Below are 22,546 nucleotides of genomic sequence, written 5' to 3'. Positions count from 1 at the left end.
ATGATTTATGTAACAGAACAGCATTTATTCTTATTTATTTTAAATATGTCATCTTTATATAGGATTTTAAAATTGAACGGTAGATAAAAGATATGAGAGGTTCACAGACCTCTCAGAAGAGGTGTAATTTAATGAAAAACTGAATGTATGGTGAATTGAGTCATGAAGCTGGCTCCACATGTCAGCTCATGACTAAACTGGGTTTTCATCTTGGTGTATCAGTGATTAAAGCAGTACAAAATGTTTTTGTTAAACAGAAAATGCTATATTATAATTTAAAATACATGCTATAGAAAGATATTATTTACTTGAAATAGTAAGAAATGATCTATTGTAATGATTTTCATTAAGGCAAAATGATATTTCAGAAACTTAATTTGACTTCAAATGTAAGTGTACATTCACACACAAGTCTATATGTAGATTGTTAGACATTACAAAGACCTGATGAAAATAATTATGTCAGTACAAAGTAAATTTTATTCCTTTTTTATGAATTTTAGAAATCATCTGTACAGACAATTGGTGAAGAACAAATACAGAATCCTTACACGGAGCTCCTTGTGTTGAAAGGTCATCAAGATATAGTACGATTTCTAGTGCAAATAGATGATTGCAGGTATGAAATTGCATTTCAAATTGTTTCACAGCATCCTTGGCAATACTTCAGAGAATATTTATGAAAATGTAGTGATATTTTTAATCCTCTCTTTTTATTTTTGGTGGGGGAGGGCAGGAAAATCCTGGAATTAAAAAAGGCAACGGATGAGCACTCCCTTTTCTTGGTTTGTTACTACATCTTTTGGCTTTTCTTGTAATGTATACTTCAATGAGAAAATAATGGTGATGGAGTTATGTTTCTTGATACAAATTCATTTGTTTGAAAGAAATGCCTTTAGCTAATTCAGCCCTCCTTTTTCAGGCTGTTCCTGGGTCGAACGTTCCCTTCGGTATATGCATACACACACTTCTCCCAGGACAATATGCAGTAATGTCTGCTTCTGTTATGAGTAGATGCATGTGTTTTGTGTTTTTGAATTGAGGACAGCTGTTATTTCACCTTTTGGTTCTACAAAGGAATGTAATAGACTCCTACAGATACACTGTAGCAATTCAACATGATTTTCTCAACAATATTGAATCTTGCTGTTCCTTTCTTTCCAATCTTGTTACACTTTCTTCTGAAACTCTAGTGCTTAATTCACTTACTTGAGCTTTGGTTAATGCAACTTTTTTCTGAACTTCTCGAATTTTGAAATGTTCACCACTTTGTTCGGAATGACTACTTAGTAAAATTCCAGAGATGCCTAATCTCTGCATTACACATCTCCTCCAGTTTGATCTTGTTCAACTTGCTGTACTTTGAAACCTGACAGTTCCTTTGTTTCTCTCTTCCAATTTTTAGCTTTATGAACTTTTTTGTATATTCCCTGAAAATCTTTATCTGTTCTCTTCTTAATTCCTTGTAGCTAGATGCCACTTTATTGTGAACTCTGAGAAGAGAGTTATCTAAAGACTGGAAAACTGGTTATGAAGCAGAGATAAAGTCACTACATTCACCATTGTCACTTTGGAAGTGTGACTGAGAGAATGAATTATGATAGTTTTACATTACGACCTGGCTTCTATCCTAGCTTTGTCTAAATTAGCCTTGCATGTTCTCTAATTTAACTTAATCCTGCAGGAGAGGAAGTATTTCTCTGCCTTAAAAGTAAGGTTGTGAAGCCTTTAGTCAATAATAAGCGTAGCGACTCTTGGCTGATGTGGAGAATTAAATAGAAAACCTTTAGAACTAAGAACGTAAGTAATAGGCAAGAGTGTCTCTGTTAAGGAGCTGTAGTAATTTGTATCTTTTACGGATTAGGCACAGAAGGGGATTTCTAATATATTAATCAATACAGTACACAAAGTTAACATGGGTAAGAGTTTGGTTTATATCCTTGCAAGTGTACAGTAGGTGTTTTGTGAAGGAAGGTTCTCTCCTTCCCTATGCACACTGATTGGGCATGTGGACTCTTCTAAATTTGGAATGCCCGCAGAATCTTATTTTCTAGTATTTTTGTAAATATTTCTAATTTCGTAAATATAGACAAAAATTTCACAGAAGACTCCATGGAGAATTTTTAGCTTGTCAGCTTTCATTCTTAATGTCATAAATATATATATCAGAAAAGTTACATGCATTACCATAAAATTTATTTTTCTACATTACAGTAATCCACCAGAAGATTCATATAAAAATAGAAGAATCTTGTGGGTTTTTTTCCAGTCCTTTCTTTTCCCAGACAAGTCATTAAAATAACCTTTCCTCAAAGTACATTTTCCCCAAAACACATACTCAATAAATGCAATTGGTCTTTATAGAAATACCAGAGTATTCTTAGATTGCATGCATTGTCTGACGCAAAGAAATCTTTTACCATTTTGGGCTTCATTGTATGATAGCAGGTAAATTATTGAAGCTAAACTAATGATAATCAGTGTAAAACTAAAGCCTGGATGGCCGCATTGAAGATAGGTTATAAAATAGCATATGGGTAAGGAGTAAGTTATATAGCTGGTTAATATTCTGAGAGTTTGAGGAGTTTAATAGAGTCGCTTCACTGGACAGTAATTCTAAGGTTTTATTTATCAAGAATATGGTAGTTTCTGGATTATTAAACAGCTGATAATATTTTTCACTTGATTCTTTTAAGTAAAATTAGTATTGTTACTCAGCTTCTGAAATGTTTTTATTTAGTTTCTGCAGCTATTCCATTGTGTGCTTTTTGTCAACTATTGTAAGCCAAGTTTCACGCTTCAGGTCTTTAGATAATATCATCTTACTGAGAATTTTGCAGAAGGATTTTCTTGTTTTCTCAGTGGCTCAGCTAAAACCAGTGAGTGGAAAATTTTCTCAGATTGGTTTTTGAAGATACTAAATAAATCCTGTATAAATGTAACAGAAAGCTGTTGGTTTTTTTTTTTTTTCTTTTCTCTTGTACTCTTTGGACATGAAGTAAGGGTCATATTGATTAGAAGATCACTAAAGAAGGCTAAGCCTCAGCAAGAGTCTTCCAGAAAATGGACTGAGATAAAATTGCATGTAATACTCTAGCATTTGACACATTAAACTAAACAGAGTTCATAACACATTTTAAGAATAGCTTTTTTTTGTTGCTCATTTGACCATTCCTTGCTCCTTCAGGAAACAGACAAGGTTATAGATGATGGTGATCGTGACTGGAAAAGAATCAGGTGACCCATGAATCTCCACCTTGGTGAACAGAATGTAACTGTAGGTGTAACTGTAGGATAACTGACTCTACAATATACCTTTATATTTAAACAGAAATCCTGGCTAGAAGATGGGGAGGAAAATACACAAAACAGCACTCTATTGAACTTCTATATTGATGAATTACACTCATGCCTTCTTTCAAACACCAGTTTTCTTCCCAGAATTTTGTTCAAGTGGCACACAGCTCCAATATTACTCAAGAAAGGAACTGGAATTTAAAGGGTTATTGCTGAATTGTAAGGATCTTACTATTTTAAGTTCTTGACGTTGTGACAAAGCAAGGTATAATAGAGCTAAAAGGCAAATAAAGATGAGAAATTATCGTTGTCAGAGGTGTTCATGGAAATATTGTTTTCTGCTCTAATCTTTTTAAAGAAGGGGCTTGATTGGATATAAAATGATGAAAGATATGAAGAAAGTACAGCTTACACTTTTTTTTTAGTTATAATAGAATAATACAGGAGGATATGTGGAAGAAAGAGGGGGAAAAACCCTATGGCTTTCTGCATGAAAACTTATTCTGTTAGCAAGTTACACAAGCATTGTAATTGGAAAGAGTCTAAAAGAAAGGACGTGTATATAGTTCATGAAACCATTCACGGCTGGTAACAAAATATATTCAGAAGTGGTGTAACCTCCCTTCTTCATGACTGTCTTGCACATAGTACAAATCTTCGTTCTTTAAATATTAACTGTTTAACCCTTGGTGAAGGCTTAAAACAAAAGGAAAAAAATTAGAAGGTAGGTATATTTGCAAGTAACAACTGAATTCAATTTTCTGTGGAAGATTTTGCTTCTAGTCTAAGCTTTCTCAACTCACAGTGTGCCTTTACTGGGATAGCTGGGATGTGTGCTCCAGTTACACTGTAGCTGTGGTGGTGATAAGGTGCAAATGTAGGCAGATGGTTAGATATTCACTCTAGCCTAGGGAAAAAGATTAAATTTAGGTCAGACTTTGTTAATGTGAGATTAACATGCTAATATGAACCTGTTTTTTGCTCATATGGTATGCCTTCCAGCTGGATTTTCAGCAGAAGACAAATTTAGCACCTTAAATGCACTCCCTTTGGGAGTTCTTTTAAGCCACAGTTTAAAATATCATGGGCTCCTCTACTCCTGGGCAGAACTCACATGAGTGGTTTGTAACTTGTTAGATGTCTTGCAGTCAGTTGGCTCTGACTAGTAGTATTTGGTTTTAGAGGTCGCTGTTATTTGGCGTGTAAGATCTCTCATTTTTAAGCAAGAGAATTGGTTCTGTAATGTGGGATTCTATTTATAATAGTATGTATTGGAATTCTTAAGCTTTGTTCTTATATTAAGTATACGTGTTTATTCTTTAAAGCTAGAGTCTGATACATCTTGTAAATAATTTTCTTACATAACAGTTTACTGCTTTTCTATTACATTATGCTATATTGAGGTTTTCACAGCTTTTTTAATTTCAGGTTTGCATCTGCAGGAGATGATGGAATCATATTTCTGTGGAATGCTCAGGTTAGCTCTTTTTTTGGGGCATAGCTTGTGTGCTCTGGAGAGGGTAGAAGTTGGGGAGAGGAGTTAGAAATGTCTAGTAGTGAAAAAGCAGAATAAATAAGAATTGCTGCAGAGCTACTGTTTGAAAATACGAAAGTGGAGGGAGTCTGTCAAATCTTAGTTTACAAAGGAGAGCTAGGAAGGTAAAAGTAGTGTGAACCCAAGAGAACAATAAATTGTAAAAGTTAGAATGTTTTGGGAAGACATAGTGATTTTAGAGAGATTTGAGATTAAATGATGATGTGAAAAGCAGAAGTGTATGAACTTGTGGCTTTAATTCTTCCTTTAAAATATGTTTGGTGTTTGCTGTAAACACTGAAATGTTGACTAGTAACTCAACAAATACGTAGCAAGGTCCCAATCCTGCCAAGATTTATATATATAGTTAAGTTTTAAATACATTTCAGTGGCTCTATTAACAATATCTATTTGTGGTATAACTGATTAGACTAAATGGAGAGCTAACACAAAATTGTATTGGAAAGACACCAAAGTCAGTGGAAGTTAAACATTTCATGCAGAATGGGCATGAAACAAGGCCTTAATTGCTTGCTGTGATAAAAATCTTGTTATAACTTTTGAAAACCTTACTAAGACGTTAGATTTATCATGGAAATAGTGCTCTGTGAGTGTGATAGCTACTGTTCTGTTCTTCTGCTCTGTGTCTCCGTATTATTGACAAAATTACAGAGAAGGGATGAGCATTAGACCTGTGTTAAGGAGAGCTAGTATACAAGTTAAGATTGTTCAATAGGAAGTCTAAAAGTGAGACATACTGTGCTGTCTAAACTGTGAGTATCAAACATTCAAATTAAGGAAGAAAGAAATCTCGGACTGTGAACTTTTTTAGAAACCTTCTGAAAAATTTATGTGACATTTATGATGGCGTAATTTTAAAATACGAAAGGAAAAATTTGAAACTTTCCCACTCTTTTAAGCAGTTTCAGTTAATGCTTTGCTGTTGTTGAAGGCCTTTTATAATTCTATAATTTGGAAAAGGAAATTGGTTTTGAATATTCAAAACCATGTATATGGGTATATATACTCAGTGTTCTGAGCAGTTTGTGAATGTAAAACTCATTTAGATATCCAGCTTAGGAACTGAGTTCCATTTTCTACTTCTGTAGAATTTTTATTATGTTAAAGCAAATCTTTTGTAGTTTTAATGTAAAAACTTAACCCACAAGTGTAAAGAAGTTTACAGTTATAACTACCCTCTATTTTAATTGCATGTTTAAAATGCCAGTATGCTTCTGCAAGTTTGTTTGTAGGGTTTTGCCATCTAACTGAACAGAGCAGAAGTGGCTGCAGTTATCTAAACCACGAGTTTGAAGCTATAGATTATGTACATACTAAATAAAGCTGTCAGGAAATTGGCACTACTGTGTTTGCCATAAATATAGGCCAAGTTTTTCTGATCATTAAAATAAAAAAACTCACTTGTTCAAGAGAGGGTTTGTCAACAAATCTGAATTACTGTGGAATCCGTTAAAAAAGGCAAATGGCCAATATTTCCATTAAAATGAAATGAGTTTAATACAGAACTTCATTCGTAAGGGCTTTTAGAGGGTTTTTTTACTCTTAGAGTAATTGTTATTATGTAATACTCCTTTGCACTTATGCTTAATATGTTATTTAATTCTGGGTAAGATCTTTAACAGTAGTAAAGGCAGTGAGAAGTAAATCCGTAAATTACTTTAGAAAGGGTGATTTTAACTCTTAGAAATTCTTGCTTTCAAAATTCATGTGGTACCTGTGTCATATGCTACAGTAGGCATTTTCCAAATTTTGCCCTTAGTTTTCCATGTTTTTACTTTTCAGACGGGAGAAAAACTTTTTGAACTTCATGGACACACACACAAAATTACAGCTATAGCACCATTTTCTTCGTCAGATGCTTCTGAAGAAAAAAAACATTTGATTTTAACAGCATCAGCTGATAGAACAGTTATTGTATCCTTAGATCTGGAGAGGATTCAAATTTCTATGGGCTTTTTGTTGGTTTTTACTTTTAAAGGTAGCATTGAGACAGGCTGCAGGTTGTTTAAATTTATTGGCTGATAATATCCATAGGTATAATTGGATTACACTAGGATTTCGCTAGTTATTGCTCTCAAGTAGATGCAATCCGTGCTATAAAAATGAATCCATAACAGTCCTTTATTAATATGTCATTTTGGCCAAATATTGAAAAGACAATCAGGGTTTAGAAGACCGAGTCTCTGCATACCTGTTTCCCAATCTGTCATTTAATTACAAACACAGCAGTTGTTTTTATAATATATAAAAACCTTTCAGTTTCCTTAATGAATAAAGCCAGGTTTGGGACTGCAGTAGTGGCAGACAGGTTCATAAAGTGTCATGTTTCCATTCTACTGTAAAGGTAAGCTGAGGAAACCCTAGTATGTCTGTTGTTTTGTTGTATACAAGAATCTATTATGTATGGTTCATGGGCCATATGGGCAGGTGTGTTAAATTGAACAGCAGTGTTTGGTTTAATAACAGGAATAATGACTGACTGAGAAGTGGGCACAATTCTTAATTTGTTTTTGGAACTCTTAATACTTCAATATTCTTTTTGAAAGGATGTAGAACAAAGGTCATTTTATGGCTTGGTTTTGTTACTGTGTTGGAAAAGGCAACCTACAGTCAAACTAGTTCTTGAATGTTAACAGTAGAAAACAATCACTGAAAAATCAGTTTTTGCATTGTTGATGGAAAAATGTAACATGTAGTATGTAATTAAATCTGTATTTTTCAGGGAAGTGACACCTTAATACTGTATTTCATAGTCCTTACAGCTTTATCTAGCTAAAGCTCATGATGGTTTCACTGAGAAATTCCCTGTAGAACTTTTGCAGGGGACATATATCTGATTTTTGTACTGCAGTGTTTGACAGTTCTTCAAAGACTGGATGTATGGTTGTCTGGAGGGAGTGATCTATGTGTTTGGAACCGAAAATTAGATCTCTTGTGTAAGACCAGTCATCTTACTGATGCAGGTAAAAATGTAAATGACTCATTATAGCTGTTAAAGTGCAAGTAAAATGGATCTGTATAATGATGCAAAACCAACTTGGCAAATTCTCTTTAATTCTAATGATAACATTATGTATTAGAGCCACTCTCTATTTTTTTAAATGTCAGACTTAATCGTTTCAGAATTAAGACTGCTTTTAATCTCCTGTGCTGTGTGAATTTTAGAATATGTCAAATCTCAGTAACTATAGATTAGCTTGGACTTACAGGGCTAGACCTCGGATGCTGATTGATACATGTTAGCTGTAATGTGGACCAGATCCTTTGGCTGGCTTTCTCTGTGAACAAGCAGGAGTTTTATTTTTCCTAAGTAAAGCTTTGTAGTAATAGAGCAGTAAAGATTTCTTTTTATTATTAAGAATCAGTACTGTTGATGTAGAAAATGCAGGGTTTGATACAAATACAGTAAATGTAATCAGATCTCAATGTCAGTCATGCTTTTCTATTAATAAGCTTATATATTATCTGTCCATGTGAAGAAAATTGTTGCATATTATTGCCATACTTTACAAAGATGCCTACAAAGCTGTGAATCAAATTCAAAGTTGGAACCAGTATTTTCATAGCATCATAGAATGGTTTGGGTTGGAAGGGACCTTAAAGATCATCCAGTTCTAACCCCCCTCCCATGGGCAGGCACACCTTCCACTAGACCAGGTTGTTCAAAGCCCCATCCAACCTGGCCTTTAACACTTCCAAGGTTGGGGCATCCACAACTTCTCTGGGCAACCTGTTCCAGTGCCTCACCACCCTCATAGTGAAGAATTTCTTCCTTATAGCTAATCTAAATCTACCTGCTTTCAGTTTAAAGTTATTACCCTTTGTCCTATCACTACATGCCCTTGTAAAAAGTCTCTCTCCAGCTTTCTTGTAGGCCACCCTCAGGTACTGGAAGGCTGCTATAAGGTCCTCTTATTTTTGTCATAATGGAGTAGTGGTAGGCAAAACCTTCTGAATCTTTGAGCATATTAATATTTCTCTTGGTTCAATATGAAAAATCATGCCAAATACCAGCTGGAAGTGGTGCTGTAGTGTTTAGCGTGAGGTGCTATTGAAACTTTTGTACAAGGGGTCAACGGGATGTGCAGCATGAGCCCTCTCTTCCCTCTTAATCTCTTGCTTCCTTTGTGGGGAAAAGGACAGATTGCTTATTCCTTGGGGAATTTTCCTTTAATGGTGTGGCAGTACAGACTGGGGGAATTCTGTGCAGGATGAAGGCAGAGTAACAGCAAGCTGGACATTTTATCTTGTGCCCTATTCTTCAGCTGGCTCTCCATGATATTTTAGTATCATGCATACTGTGGTAGTACCAGTATCTAATAACTTTGATACTGCCAATGTTTAGAGTCTCAATAATTACCACAGTGTCCTTAATATTGTCCAGCATTAGGACATAAACATCTTAACTGTATTTAAAATAAAAAGATTATTGATTCTCAGCTTCACCTCAAGTTTGACGTTCAGAATTCTGCTGGATTCAGGACCAAAACTCCTGACTCTACCTCCATGTGAGGTTAATCTGTTCACTTCCAATGCCGTTTAACTTTCACTTCATGCAATATGCTTTTATTTTGATAATAACTTATAAGTGGAAGGAAGATTATGAAGAATTTTATTAATAAGGAATTAACAGTTGGCTGTGTTTTCTTGTGGCCAATGAATACCCTTTTCTCTCTTCTGTATTTTTTCAAAGGTATCAGTGCTTTGGTTGAATTGCCTAAAAATTGTGTTGCGGCAGCTGTTGGCAAAGAGCTAAGTGAGTATGTTGCCTTTCTGTTAAATGTTCATGTTTCTAACAGCTGCTTATCACAGGTATGTGTAAAGAGCATGCTGCTGGAATTACATGGGAAAAGTAAATGGTATTAGGGTGTGATTAGCAACCTTCTTCCTTTTTCCCTTATTTGACAAAGAGGCAGACAATACTAATCTCATTCAGGAATTTTGTTGAGATCTGCATGACAAGACTTTTCTATATTCTTTGTTATTGTTATTACTGTTATTGCCATCTGTCCAGATCTGATTGTGGCGATCTACATTTGTCCTTCTGGGAAGGTCTGGAACTCATTACCTGAGCTGTCAGATACCAGGCTTCTCTAGAGTCTCCTTATCGCAAGATCAGGAGTACGAGATATTGCTGATCTCATTATACTGTCCAAAGCCATAATGTGACAATGTGATGGTTTCTCTGTTGCTTGCTTGGAGACAGGGTTTTCTATGTATGCAAACTGTAAATCATTGGCTAGCTGGTGGTGGAGAGTCTTCTAAAGAGTGTTTTATAAAATTACTGAAATTTCAGAATATGGAAAAAAATCCAGGAGAAAAAATAGAGCACTGAATCAGCAGAACAACATACTTTGCTCAATATGATTAAACACTTAGCTGAAAAATAGCAATCTGATATTCTAATCAAAGAATCAGGAGCAAATTAAAAATAGTCATCTTGTGTTTAGACACTGGTGTACAATGTAAACTTCCCTCTGAACTTTGCACAGTTCTTTTGTAGTGCCCTTGAGATACCATAAAAGAAGTTCCAAGACTGGTTAAAATAAATTCTTAATTCCTGGCGATCTTGACTGCCTTACTAGAGAATATTGCATCCTTTTGAATAACAGTTTTCAGTCAGATGAGTCCTTAAGAAAGATATTTCGCTTTTAGTTTACTTATCCGTAAAGATGTCTAATACTTTTCACTTCTGCTTTCTGGAACTTCCGATTTTGACCGATTCTCTGGATTTCAGAGTTACTAGGCTGAAATGTTTTATCCAAGAGTTGCTGTAGTAAGAGGCCTTATTAATAACACTGAAATAATTTGTTCCCATTTTTTTTGGTGTTATGAATGGTCATAAGTGGCTTTACACATTTTGTACTGTCTCACTTATAATATGTTTTGGTTTCTATCTTTCTGAAAATGATGTGTTTTATTTAAGCATAACTACATTTTATTCTGAATGATAAACCTTATTTAGACAATTTCTCTCTCTATCTTTTAAGTCATTTTTAGGTTGATTGCTTCTAATGACGGGTCTGAAGGTTGGAATGTCCTTGAAGTAAAACGCCTTGTTGACCATCAGGATAACATTTTGTCATTAGTCAGTGTCCATGGTAAGAGTCGTTTTATAATGTTACTAGTTTTGTTAGTTACCAGTGGGATATTTCAGCTATGGAGTTTTTATTGGGACCAAACTTTTAACTGGAGTGAAACTTCATAACTAGTAGACATACCTTCCTGTGTAGCTGCAAAGGTAGTGAAATGTGAAAATATAATGGCTTTATTTATGGATTAACAGTGAAATGAAACCAGGCAGGTTATGATGTAGAAAAGGCACAAAAGAGGCAATGTCATTGATGGGAATGGAACTCTGGGTCTTCTTCCTGTTGGGAAAGTTTAAAATGCTATTTTTTCTTGTTCCTTCTGATTCTTAAAATGGAATATACAATGCCACATCCTTTGTAGTTGTAGTCCCTGATAACTGAAAGTTCTGGGTGTGCGTATAGATCCATTATTTAGAGGCTCTGGAAGATGAGCAGCGATCTCTGCTGCTCATTAGGGCAATACTGAGCTATTACCTGAAATTCTGTCTACTCTTCTGCAGGTACCAACCCCTTCTACTTTGTTCTTCCCTGTCTTTTTTTATGGAGCACCCCCAGAGCCCAGGCCAAGTTACTCCTGGTGTGATAGAGAGTGTATATTTGTCCTGGGGCTTATTTGTGCCAGGCTGGTTGGCACAAAGGGGCTGTGGTACAGAGGTAACAAGAACCTGGAAAGAAGAAAACTTGGATTCTATGGTAGTTTTTTCTGGGGTTTCCTGTTGCCATTATTTTCTCCTTTTTGATTATGAAGGGGAAGCAATAAGCTTAATAAGACAATATGCTACCTGCGTTAAATATTGTTGAATCGGTTTCTTTCCATGTGTGATTAACAAATTCAGGAGCAGCTACTTCAGTCTTGCCATTAGCTCATCCATTTAATTTGCGATAAGTATTTCTGTTTATGGCAAAGGCATACTTTGCTGTGTCTGAGGAGTGCTGATACACCTACTTGTCCAAGGAATAGAAGGGTTTTGTATGTAGGCAACAAATGAACTTCAAATACTTGTACATACTTCTGGTGGTGTTCCTTGCCTTTGCTATACTGTACTGTGCACTGTGGCCAGTGAATGTCCTCCTTCCTAGTTTTAATTTTACAAGAGAGAGCTTATCTCCTTTTGCTCATCTAAGGTGTGCTAGGTAATCAAATGAGTATTTACTCAAGGGGAGAGGATTTTGTCTGGTCAGTTACATCCCACACATTCTACATAGCTTCGCTTGAAAATGGGCTCTCTTAAATTTCTGGGGTTGTAACCTTGTGTGAAATGGATTTTTTTTTTTATGATACGATTTCTATCTGTGGGTTGTTTTTTTTTTTTTTTTTCCCCCTCTAGACTTGACTTTTGTGACAGGTTCTCATGTGGGTGAGTTAATAGTTTGGGATGCACTTGACTGGACAAAGCAGGCATCTGAGTGCAACTTCTGGGACTCCTCTGTCCACCCAGATGCACAGCCGGAAATAAAGTTATCCCAAAGCCCAAATGAAACTTCAGTTCAACACTTAACATCTGATGAGGAGGTAAAAATCTTTAGTGTAAACTTCTTCAAGGGAGCTAGCATGACCTTACCACAGAAGGCCAAGTGTTTTGTGTTTTCAGTTTGCTTGTTGTAATATGAGAAGCTTCTTTAAAAAGCGCACAGCTGTCTTTATACAGTCACCAGTTTTTATATAAAATCTTGGTCATTGAGTTAACTGAAGGTTATAATATGTTGATGGTATGGCAGCTAACATAATGGACTGTCACAACAGCATTTCTTTTTGACTGACAATTTATTAGTTGTTTACAGTACCACTAGAGAAAAATAAACAGGAGGTGTGTGTTTTGATGGCATACATTTTTCATATTCCATGGTTCTAGAAATGCAGTTTCCACAATAATGCACCTCTTGAACAGTTATAGCTGAGGGTACTATGAAGTGAATTAAAGAATAGGCATATGTCTCTGCTTAGTAGTAAATATATATTTCTGCTTTTGTTCAGATGGGCTATACTTAACTGCAAAGAGCACAAATATGGATCCAAAATCCAGTCTACTGTAATCATGCTTTGGAGATAATCCAGGAGTTCTTGGTCAGAATACTCAGGCAGAACCCAGTTATTGTTCAGGAAATACTAAAAATCCTCAGGCTATTTTTACTTTTGTGAAATGTTACCAACTGTTAGTGGCAAAAGAAAAGATGTTTCATAGTTGGGGTATAGTTTGGGATAGTTGGGATTCTGTTTTGGGGCTTGTAGATCCATTGCTGGGGAATGATTAAGAAAGGGATTCCTGGAAATGGATTCAGAGATATGAGCTGTAACAGAATAAAAGCTGTGGAAAAGCCAGAATGTAGGCTGAGGCCCAAATAGTGACCTGATGCACTTGTCTGTTTGTGAAAAGAGCATTCCTAAAACACTGGAGAGAGAAACATTGGGGGATGTGAGGGGAAAGAGATGTAGTTGTCTCTAAAGGTAAGATTTCCAGTGGTTTTGTTGTGGGTGTTTAGTTCTAGAAGGAGCAAAAAGCCAATCCTGTTAGAATCATAGAATAGTTTGGATTGCAAGGGACCTTTAAAGGTCATCTAGTCCAACCCCCCTGCCGTGGGCAGGGACATCTTCAACTAGATCAGGTTGCTCAGAGCCCTGTCCAACCTGACCTTGAATGTTTCCAGGAATGGGGCATCTCTGGGCAACCTGTTCCAGTGTTTCACCACCCTCATTGTAAAAAATTTCTTCCTTATATCTAGTTTGTTCAGGAGAAGTTCTGTAATTTGGCTTCAAAACATTCTGACTCCCTGCTTGAAAGCTACACAAGATGTGTTTTAAGAGGGGGGTGGAGAATTTTGGGAAGTTCAGAATGAACACATTGAATGTGGAATCTGAGGCTGCTGAGGACTTTCTTCCATTCATGGAACTGAACTAAACAAATTGCTGCAGAATTTTATTTATTGTGAGACTTTTGAATGGTGGGAAGAAAAGGTGGTCTAGCGTTACATCCTGAAATGGAAGGTGCTTTTAGGGCAGAACTATCTGTATTGTAAAGTTCCTACTTAGAAAGTGGTGAGGGTTTGGCAATGCTAGGAAACAGTGCTAAGGAGAGCATCTGCTGTCCTGGTACATGTGTGTGGTTTTAACTTGCCTGTCAAGACAGGTGTACAATTTATGCTTCATCATCTGTTATTTTCTTGGGGTTTGAGATGACCTGGGTTTTGCCGGGGCTTGTGTTTAAAAAAAAAAGGGGGGGGGGGGGGGGGCGGAATAATGGTCATCGGCATCCTTTATGCCACAGGGGGGGGGGCGCGAGAGCGAGAAAAGGCTGAGATATAGGAGTGGAAGAGTGATGTTGAAGGCAAGATTGAATTGAGCCTCACACAAAACTAGAAAAGTAATAAAAATGGGCTCAGTGTTTTTTCCTTGATTTGGTAGAGTGCTATCAGAAGTCTGAGCTTAGTTTCAGAGCTATTGGAGCTCCCACCACAGATGTGCATAAGAAAAAAAAAACAAAAACCAAAAAAACAAAAACCCCCCAAAACCCCCCAAAACCCACAAAAACCTGGACAAAGAGTTTTGAAGAGTGTTAAAAAACTATTGAATATATATAGGAAATCATAGTCAAAGGCACAGGGTTACCAGTTTTACAAGATGTTGACAAATGTGTAGTGTGAACTGCTTATGAGACATTAATGTTAGGGCTGTGTAGATGAAAGCAGGCCATTCAGGGAAAAGATCCAGCATACTATCACCTAAACAAGGTATGTTCAAAAACTCAGTATGTACTGAATGGAAGCGTTTTGCACTCCTCTGTTTGGTACCAAATATTTATTGCGTGTACGTGCACATGATTGTACATTTGTCCTCTCTAAAATTATTACAGGTCATGAGAGGGTCCTGATCCAATGATCTGTAAACAGTTTGTGGCTTCTTAGGGCCGTGATGATTATGAGATGGAATCCCTGCACTTTTCTGAAGAAGAGCATTGAATGCAGAATGGTTCCAGATCTTTGCAGTGTTGTGTAATATCTTTCTGTGAGAGAGTTCCTTTTCTACACTCAATAGAGCCCAAATGCTTGAGCAAGACCTCTTTGTGCAGCTTCAGTTAAATTAAAAAAAACAAATGGCAAAAATGCAGAACAGCTTCCTGTATTCTCAGTCTTTCTTGATAAAATAAGAGTTTGTTGAAACACAGAGCATTGTTTTAGTGTAAGAATATAAATATTTAATTGCAGAAATGTGTTGATTTATTGGTATCCTTGGTTTCTGCTTGGACTGTAAGGTACAGGATGAAATACAGAAATGAAACAACTGCTTAGAGCATAGGAGGATATCTCTCATTTCCTCCAAAAAGTCCACATTTTTTCTGTAACTTGCTGATTCTGTATGTTTGGGATAAAGCAGTAACACGAGGACAGAAACAAGCTAGATAATGCGGGCTAGATGATGTCATAGTACTGCTGGAAATCCATTACATGCAGGGTGATCTTTCAGTGTCTGCTTCTGTAAGTTGTTCCATTGAATTTTCTTTCCAGTGTGTGTTTGCTGCTGTTGGGAAAGGCATATACGTATATAATCTTCAAATGAAGCGTGTGATTGCCTGTCAGAGAACTGCTCATGACTCCTCTGTGCTGCACATTGAGAAGGTTCCAAACAGGTACGAGTCACGGTACATTTTGTTAATGCAGTAAAGAAATGCAGAATTTGGAAGGGTGGCTAGAGACAGTCTGCAAGGCTACATCTAATTTCTAGGGCAGGGACTTGATCTTTAGTTTGATCTGCTTTTATTAGATAGAGCTTGTTGATCTGATTTTTGAAAATGCATTGAAAAGTTTTTCAATGTGAAAAAAATATAATCCAGTATGCTTGATGCACAGGCTCAGAGTAAAATATCTTTGCTATTTTCAAAATCAGACTTGATAAAGCACTTTTGTCTACACTGTGAAAATATAGCTTAATGGCATTTTACTTCTATAAAGCAAAGACCTATGGCATATTCAGTAAATATTTTTCACTAAATATTTTGTAACAGTTGAAATGTTTTAACAAAAATTAGTATCTTCCAGCATTTGTTCATTAGTGCTGAATTTCTAGCTGGAACTTATTTTGACAGCCAAGTTGGACAATTTGCTACATATATATAATCTAATAGTTGTGTTGTTAGATCCCTTTATACTCTTGTTCAATGGAGCAAAAGTCGGTCAGAAGATAAAAATGAGGGCCTTGATCTTGTAAATGCATGTGCTGTTCTAAACATGTAACAAAAAGGAGTATCTTTCCTTTTGTTATTTTTCCATAAGAAAAAATATGGTTTTGCTTAATGAAAGTAAGCTTATGGAAGCCATTTAGTGGAACTGTCTTTGCCGAGTCTAAACTTGTTATTTTTTGTTTTATAGAGTGGTATGCCTTTAAAATGGGATTGAAAATGTGTATTTTTTTCCACTTATTTTGGAAAACCATTATAGTTTGTCCTGCTATATTGGGCCCCTTGTTTTGCATGGAACACCTGGGTGTCCTGCTGCATTTGAGAGTTCTAGCAAACTTGTGTAGAACAGGAGGCATTTGCTGTCTCTTTTATAGAAACATCACAAGGTGACTTGCTCAGAGAAGTATCCATGCTAGTGTTGCTTATCAACTGTTTTTGCAGGCAGCTGATCTCCTGTTCAGAAGATGGCAGTGTGCGCATTTGGGAGCTCCGAGAAAAGCAGCAGCTGCCAGCTGAACCAGTTCCAACAGGTTTGCTAGTAGTGGGGGGTGAAAAGAACATTTTAAAAGGATAATGGAAAACCCGATATTCACCATATAGGAATAGAGAGACTTACAGGCTTTGTAAGAAGAGATAATGTCTTGTGTTCAACCAACTGATAACAGGTGTGGGAGGGAAACTGAAGAAGACATGGGTATACAAGCCCTCCAAGATCTGATATGGGAAGTTAGAAGGTCCAGCTCAAGCAGTTCTATGCCATAAATCTTATTTAGAGTTTACAGTTGTATCAGTTGGTTTAACAAAAATTATGACCTCTCCTGACAAACCTTGATCCACTTCTTGTACTGATAGTGCTGGATCCTCTACTATGCAAGAGTAAATAATTGCAGGACCTTGTGAAGAAAGCTAAAGAGAAGCTTGCAGATGAGCAGCTGTCACAAAAAAAAGCGTTTTCCACAACTTCTTCTTGAACTTGGAATGACATTGGGACTCACTTTGGGGCTGTACCCAACCTCACTTACATATTACCTCTGGGGGTCGCAGTCCTCACGGCTAGTTGCTAGTGTTGCAGTCCTCAGGCCTAGCTGCTAGTGTTTTAGGAAGCATTTTCCCCATGTGCAGACGTTGCCTGTGTAGTGCTTGCTTCTCTTTGACCAGGCCAGCAGCTTCCCTGGGCACTGGTAGTCGTGGTCTTGGACGGGTGCTCTGGACAGTATAATTAGTATTATGGACTGGGAACAGTAATGAGCTGTTACTCTCTCTTGTAGGATGTTTTTTTATTCGAGCTGTGAATAGTTTTCTTGATGTATCTAGCCTACCTGGCTGTTCACTTGATGGTAATTTTTCCAAATATCTTTTTGCTGCCTGGGTTGATTTAGAAATACTTTTTCAGGAATGTTCTGTCTTCCTTATTGCTGGTGACAGCTGATCTACACAGTTCTGCTTCTTATTTTGACAAGTGGTATTTGGTTTCACATTGGAAATTTATAACTTCTATGATTGGAGACATTGGAAAGAAACCATATGCAGTAGTGAGACAGGTGGACTGCTGTTGATTTGCTCTATTTTTATTCTAAGGAATCCCCTGAATAGTTGTTCATCTCTCCAGTTATCTCCCTTGCACCAGGGCCATGGTCTAGCACACTTGGTTTGTGTGCTGATGGCGCTGAGGGAAGGAAGGGTCAGGAGGAAAGTCTGAACTGCATTGTGTACAGAATCCAACTTTCTTACTTCTGTCAGTATTATTACACAGTTCTTCTGGAGGCTGTGGCACAGATGTGTGTTTTTTTGCTAACTAAATAGAATGTATAGAGTACTATCTTTACACTCCAGTTTGGCTGATAGTTTTAAATCTGAAGGAGTATAAAAACAGGCAATTCAGCATCAGAAACTTGCTTGTAACCTATATGGCAGCACTCTAATGCGTTAGTGCCGGACACACAGAGGAGAGATTGGCACGTCATCTCTCTCCTCTTTGCGCAAGTAACAGTTTAGGATGACAGAGCAAAAGTAAACATCGCTGTCCTGGATCTACCTTTGCTATTCAGTTAGTTCATTTAGGCAGTCCTTGGATTTCTTGCTAAATCCATATATTGTCTTATCCAGGTGAGTAATTCAATATGTTTGCTAAATTACGTCTAGTAAGGACAAAAGACAAAGTAGCTATGTTTCTTTTCCACCTCAAGATGAATAACCCAGGTGTAGAAATACTGCGCAGTACAATGCTTCTGTCATTTTGCCGTGCAGACTGTACTGCTTTTGGATTTTAAGTGACTCCTGTAGTTCTGTCTTTAGCTAGAGGAAATAAATTGTATTTGTGATTTTTGCCAAAATAAAAGACCTTCCTCCCCCCTCCAGGGTTTTTCAACATGTGGGGATTTGGAAGGGCAAACAAGCAGGCAAACCAAGCTGCTAAGAAGATGCAGGAGAATACATCTATGTATTTCTTGGAGCTTGTTGGTGATTTGATTGGTCATTCATCAGCTGTGCAGGTAGGTCAGCTTTAGTAAGAACAAGAAAAAGTTAATTTCACTTACGTAATTTTGGCAGTTTCTTAAACAGCTGTAACTTTCGACTGGAGGCTGGGAGCACATTGATTGTGTGGTATATTTAGTGCAGTGTGGAAACAATAATACATGCTGATTTAAAGCTCTGATGAGAACTCAAACACTCACCGATGCCTGAGGATTGTGTGTGCAGATATATACATGCATGCTACAGGTAATCTGGTGGGGTATTGGGTTTCTTTATAGACTGCAAACAATACAGCTGGGAACTGCATGTTTGTTCCAGATTTCATCTTAGGTTTGCAATCTAAACAAGGGTTCATATAAAACAAAACCCATTTAGGAGTTTCTTAGCCCTCTGTGCTATGAGCCTTGAGGAGGTTTTTTAATTTTAGACCGGGTGCCATTCCATGCTTCTGTCTGCCTAATAGAGTATGTTTTTGTTTTAAATGGCATTTTCCGTCCACATCTTTTTGTGTTTGACAAACTTATTGGAGTAACAAATAGCTTTCTTACAGACTTTTATACACATTCTTAGCAGGAGCAGGGGGAAGGGCAGGTAGAGAGGAGCGGTGTGGTTCTGGAGTAGTTTTGCTCACAAGTATTCATGAGACTGACTGGATTTCAGAACTGCTACTGCCAAAAGCTGAAAGCTTTTCATTAATAGCTAAGGTGAACCTTTCTGCTACAGGGATTTCTGCAAGGCTTTCTGCCCTTCTCTACCATGTTTCTTTCTGAAAAACTGTTGAAAGAGGCCCTATTATCAGTATGGAAAGTTGCTATCTAAGAAAGAGGACATAGGATGTAATTCAGCAAGAGGCACAGCAAAGAAGGTGAGAGGCACATGTTGGGTCTTTACTGGGATGCTGCAGAGCCAAGGAGATGATGGTGGATGTGATTTCCTGCAATGTTCTATACACAGAAAATTCCATTTTTAAACTCTGGGCAGACTGGAGCAGTTGAGGCTGGAAATGTTGAGTGGTGATGAAATGTGATAGTCAAAGATGTGGGCTTGGCAAGAGTATTTCTACTGGAACCGCGTAGCTAGTAAGTGGCTGTTCCCAGAGCAGGTAGGCTGTAGGACAATCCTTGGCCTGAATGTTACTCCTGGGCAGATCCCTTCAACAAGCTGAAGAGTCAGGACACTGCAAGCATGCCGTAATGGCACCACGTGACCTGGTTGCATTGGCTGTCGTATTGAACTACAGTAAGTGGCTAATTGTAGGCAGCCTTGTGGAGGTCTCCGAAGTCAGGGATGACTACTTGACTTGTCAGCTTCATTGCTCCGCAAAATACCTCCGCTGGTGCTGTACTTTTCTCCTGTGTCGCAGTTCTTGCTGGTTTGACTTCCTCTTTGTGACCAGGCACATGCTGATGTTTGTCACAGTTGTTTACTTTTTGATCCTTCCAGGCCTGGTGATGGTAGCCTGTGGTGTTGTGTGGGAAGGGGACAGTGTACCCAAGGGAACAGAACAGTGGCTTCTATTCCTAAGAAACCAGGAGATCAGAGTTCACGCAAGTCACTCACTCTTCTACTGCTGACTTGGAACAAGTTTCTTCAATATTTTGTACCTTAGCTTCCCTATCTGTAAGGTTTTACTGCTTTTTCTAAACTGAGATCTTTCAGTGTAAAGTACTGTTTAAGAGTTGTTTTCATGTAGGGATTTTATGACATCTCAAATATATAGGAAGTATACGTTGTAATTTTGCATACCTATGTTCAAGCAGAACCATTTCAGGCACATGTATTTGTTTATTCCAGCTGTGCATGAACGTTTAAGCAAGCTGACAATCTCATGTGAGCATCTTGGTGCTAGTAATGGTTTCATTGCAGATGTTCCTGTACTTCGGTGAACTGGGACTGGCTACATGCTCTGCTGACCACCTCATTATTTTGTGGAAGGATGGTGAACGAGAATCTAGACTCCGCAGTTTAACACTATTTCAAAAATTGGCGCAAAATGGTGATTTGCAGCTCAAACTTTAAATTGCTCGAATACAGCCTACATATGTATAAACTGGACGTGTGTTAAATGTGAGTATAATGGAAAGTCTGAGCTACTGGGAACGTTACTACCAGTACGGTTTACACTTAACGTCATGTATTGTATTGGAATTTTTATTAGTTGCTACTACTCTTCTCAAAGGAGAGCTTTGCATGTTGAAACTTACTTGGCTTACTCCATCAGCAAAAATGGTGTTCTCTTGAAAGACTGAAGATAACCACGACTCATTAAATAGTTTCTAATATTATTTCTAATATTTAAAAATATGATGGGTGGATGTCAAAATTAAGATTTGTGAAAATCCTTAGATGGTTCATAACTAAAGCAGTTGGGGGCATTCCACAGTGTTATGTGCAGAAAGGAGGCACAGAAAAAATCTGAGGCTTCCTACTTTATGTAAACTATTTGTTGAAGCTAAACTTTAATTACTGATGGCTCGGATTTGTGTACCTACAAAAAAACCCAAAAGAAACGGTTCTCAAATAGAATTTTTGCATTTGAAGTTACTATTCTGCACCAAGGGTAAGAGCAAGAAAGAAAAGTAGGCAATACCAGTTTGTCAGGTTTTAATTTTTGGCAAAGCAAGGTATATAGATATTTCTCGCTTGCAGCAGCTTCAGTTTTACTGTGGGTTAACCTACACTACTGGAGTTTATGTAGACCATTACCATGTCTAGCATGAAGTGTGATTGGTTTAGCTTAGTCTTTCCATAACGCATTCATCAAATTAATTTTTATCTAATAAATAGCACTGGCCTTACCATGGATTTTCAGGATGTAAAATACTTTCTTAAGCAGTAGCAGTTGATGTGTTCAATACTGGCAAAACACTTCTGCCAGATGAATACTAAATTCTCAGCTCAAGTTTGACTGCAGAGAAATCTGCACCAAGTTCGTAATGATAAATAGTATTTTAGAGTTTAAAAATAAAAAGCCTCTAAGTACACAATGCCTTTTTCAAGTCTGAGATAGCAGCAGTCATCTGCAAGCTAAACAGGAGTAGGAAAAACCCCAAACTAAAACAAAAACCCCAAACCAAAACAACGAAACCCCAAAAGCAAAAAAACCCAAACCAACCCAGCAAAGTTAAACCCAGAACTGATACAAAGAAAGTGGGAGGGAGGGGGAGATAATGAGTGGTAAAGTGGTAAGTTACCATTCGAACAGAGAAGAGCTAGGGAAGGGGAGGGTTTGGGAAGTTAGTGGTCATAAAGCCATGTAGTGCTTTGGGTGCTAAAGACAGTGCTTTGCACCATGGGTGCCACTGTCCTCAGGTCTGCTCAGAAGGTCCAGCACTTAAAACGGTTTAGGAGTAAGTCTCATGCAACTTTTCAGTGCCGTCTCTTCCCTTTGAATTAATAGGAACTGTTTTCAGTACAGGAGACTACAGGGCTGTAATTCCAGACTCAAGATCCAGCGGCTGCAGTAAGCGCAATTAAAACAAAGGGCTAAGCAGATCCTGACAAGAGCAGAAGAAAAAGCAGGAAGCTCCAGCTTCCTAGAAGAATCCAAGGAGCCTTTTAGACTTGCTTCCCTCAGCCCCTGTGCACATTGCCTCCCCCCTAACACCCAGAAGCCAAGCTTTGCCTTTTGAGTCTGACCGTAATCTTCCCTGGAAGGCAGGACAGAGGGACAGTAAAATTTTGGGCTATATTTTTTGCCCACTTTAGTCAACTTGTACAACTAATCTTATTTGAGTGTAGAGCTCAAAATGACATAGTTCAAAAACACAAAACAGATGGAGTAATTGTTAAATTACCCTCTCCTTTCAATTCAGGAAGGTTAAGTCAGCATTAAATCTTGAGCTGTGTGTTCTTTGCTCAGGGTGGATGTACTATAGACCAGCATAGGAAAGGTGTTTGGATTACAGCTGATGATAGCATACCTTTGGGTATATGGTATTAAACTTAGGGGAGGA

The 22,546-nt window shown here is 37.5% G+C and overlaps 1 protein-coding gene across 1 annotated transcript; it reads left to right on the top strand.

Annotated features, from left to right (window-relative positions):
* Window positions 1–503: 503 nt before the first annotated feature.
* On the top strand, window positions 504–20,609 carry WDR41 (WD repeat domain 41; the record flags this gene model as incomplete). Its single annotated transcript, XM_009574250.1, has 12 exons — window positions 504–619; window positions 4,726–4,774; window positions 6,635–6,766; window positions 7,134–7,196; window positions 7,704–7,815; window positions 9,546–9,608; window positions 10,843–10,953; window positions 12,273–12,457; window positions 15,445–15,566; window positions 16,557–16,645; window positions 18,474–18,607; window positions 20,457–20,609. Coding segments are annotated over 12 exons (1,329 nt in total), but the record flags the coding sequence as incomplete, so codon positions are not given.
* Between the last annotated feature and the right edge of the window lie 1,937 nt (window positions 20,610–22,546).

Source organism: Fulmarus glacialis, unplaced genomic scaffold, assembly GCF_000690835.1.
Source record: "Fulmarus glacialis isolate BGI_N327 unplaced genomic scaffold, ASM69083v1 scaffold11353, whole genome shotgun sequence".
Taxonomy (NCBI): Eukaryota; Metazoa; Chordata; class Aves; order Procellariiformes; family Procellariidae; genus Fulmarus; species Fulmarus glacialis.
The sequence above is the reverse complement of the archived record's forward strand: the minus strand, read 5'-3'. Positions and strand labels throughout refer to the sequence as shown.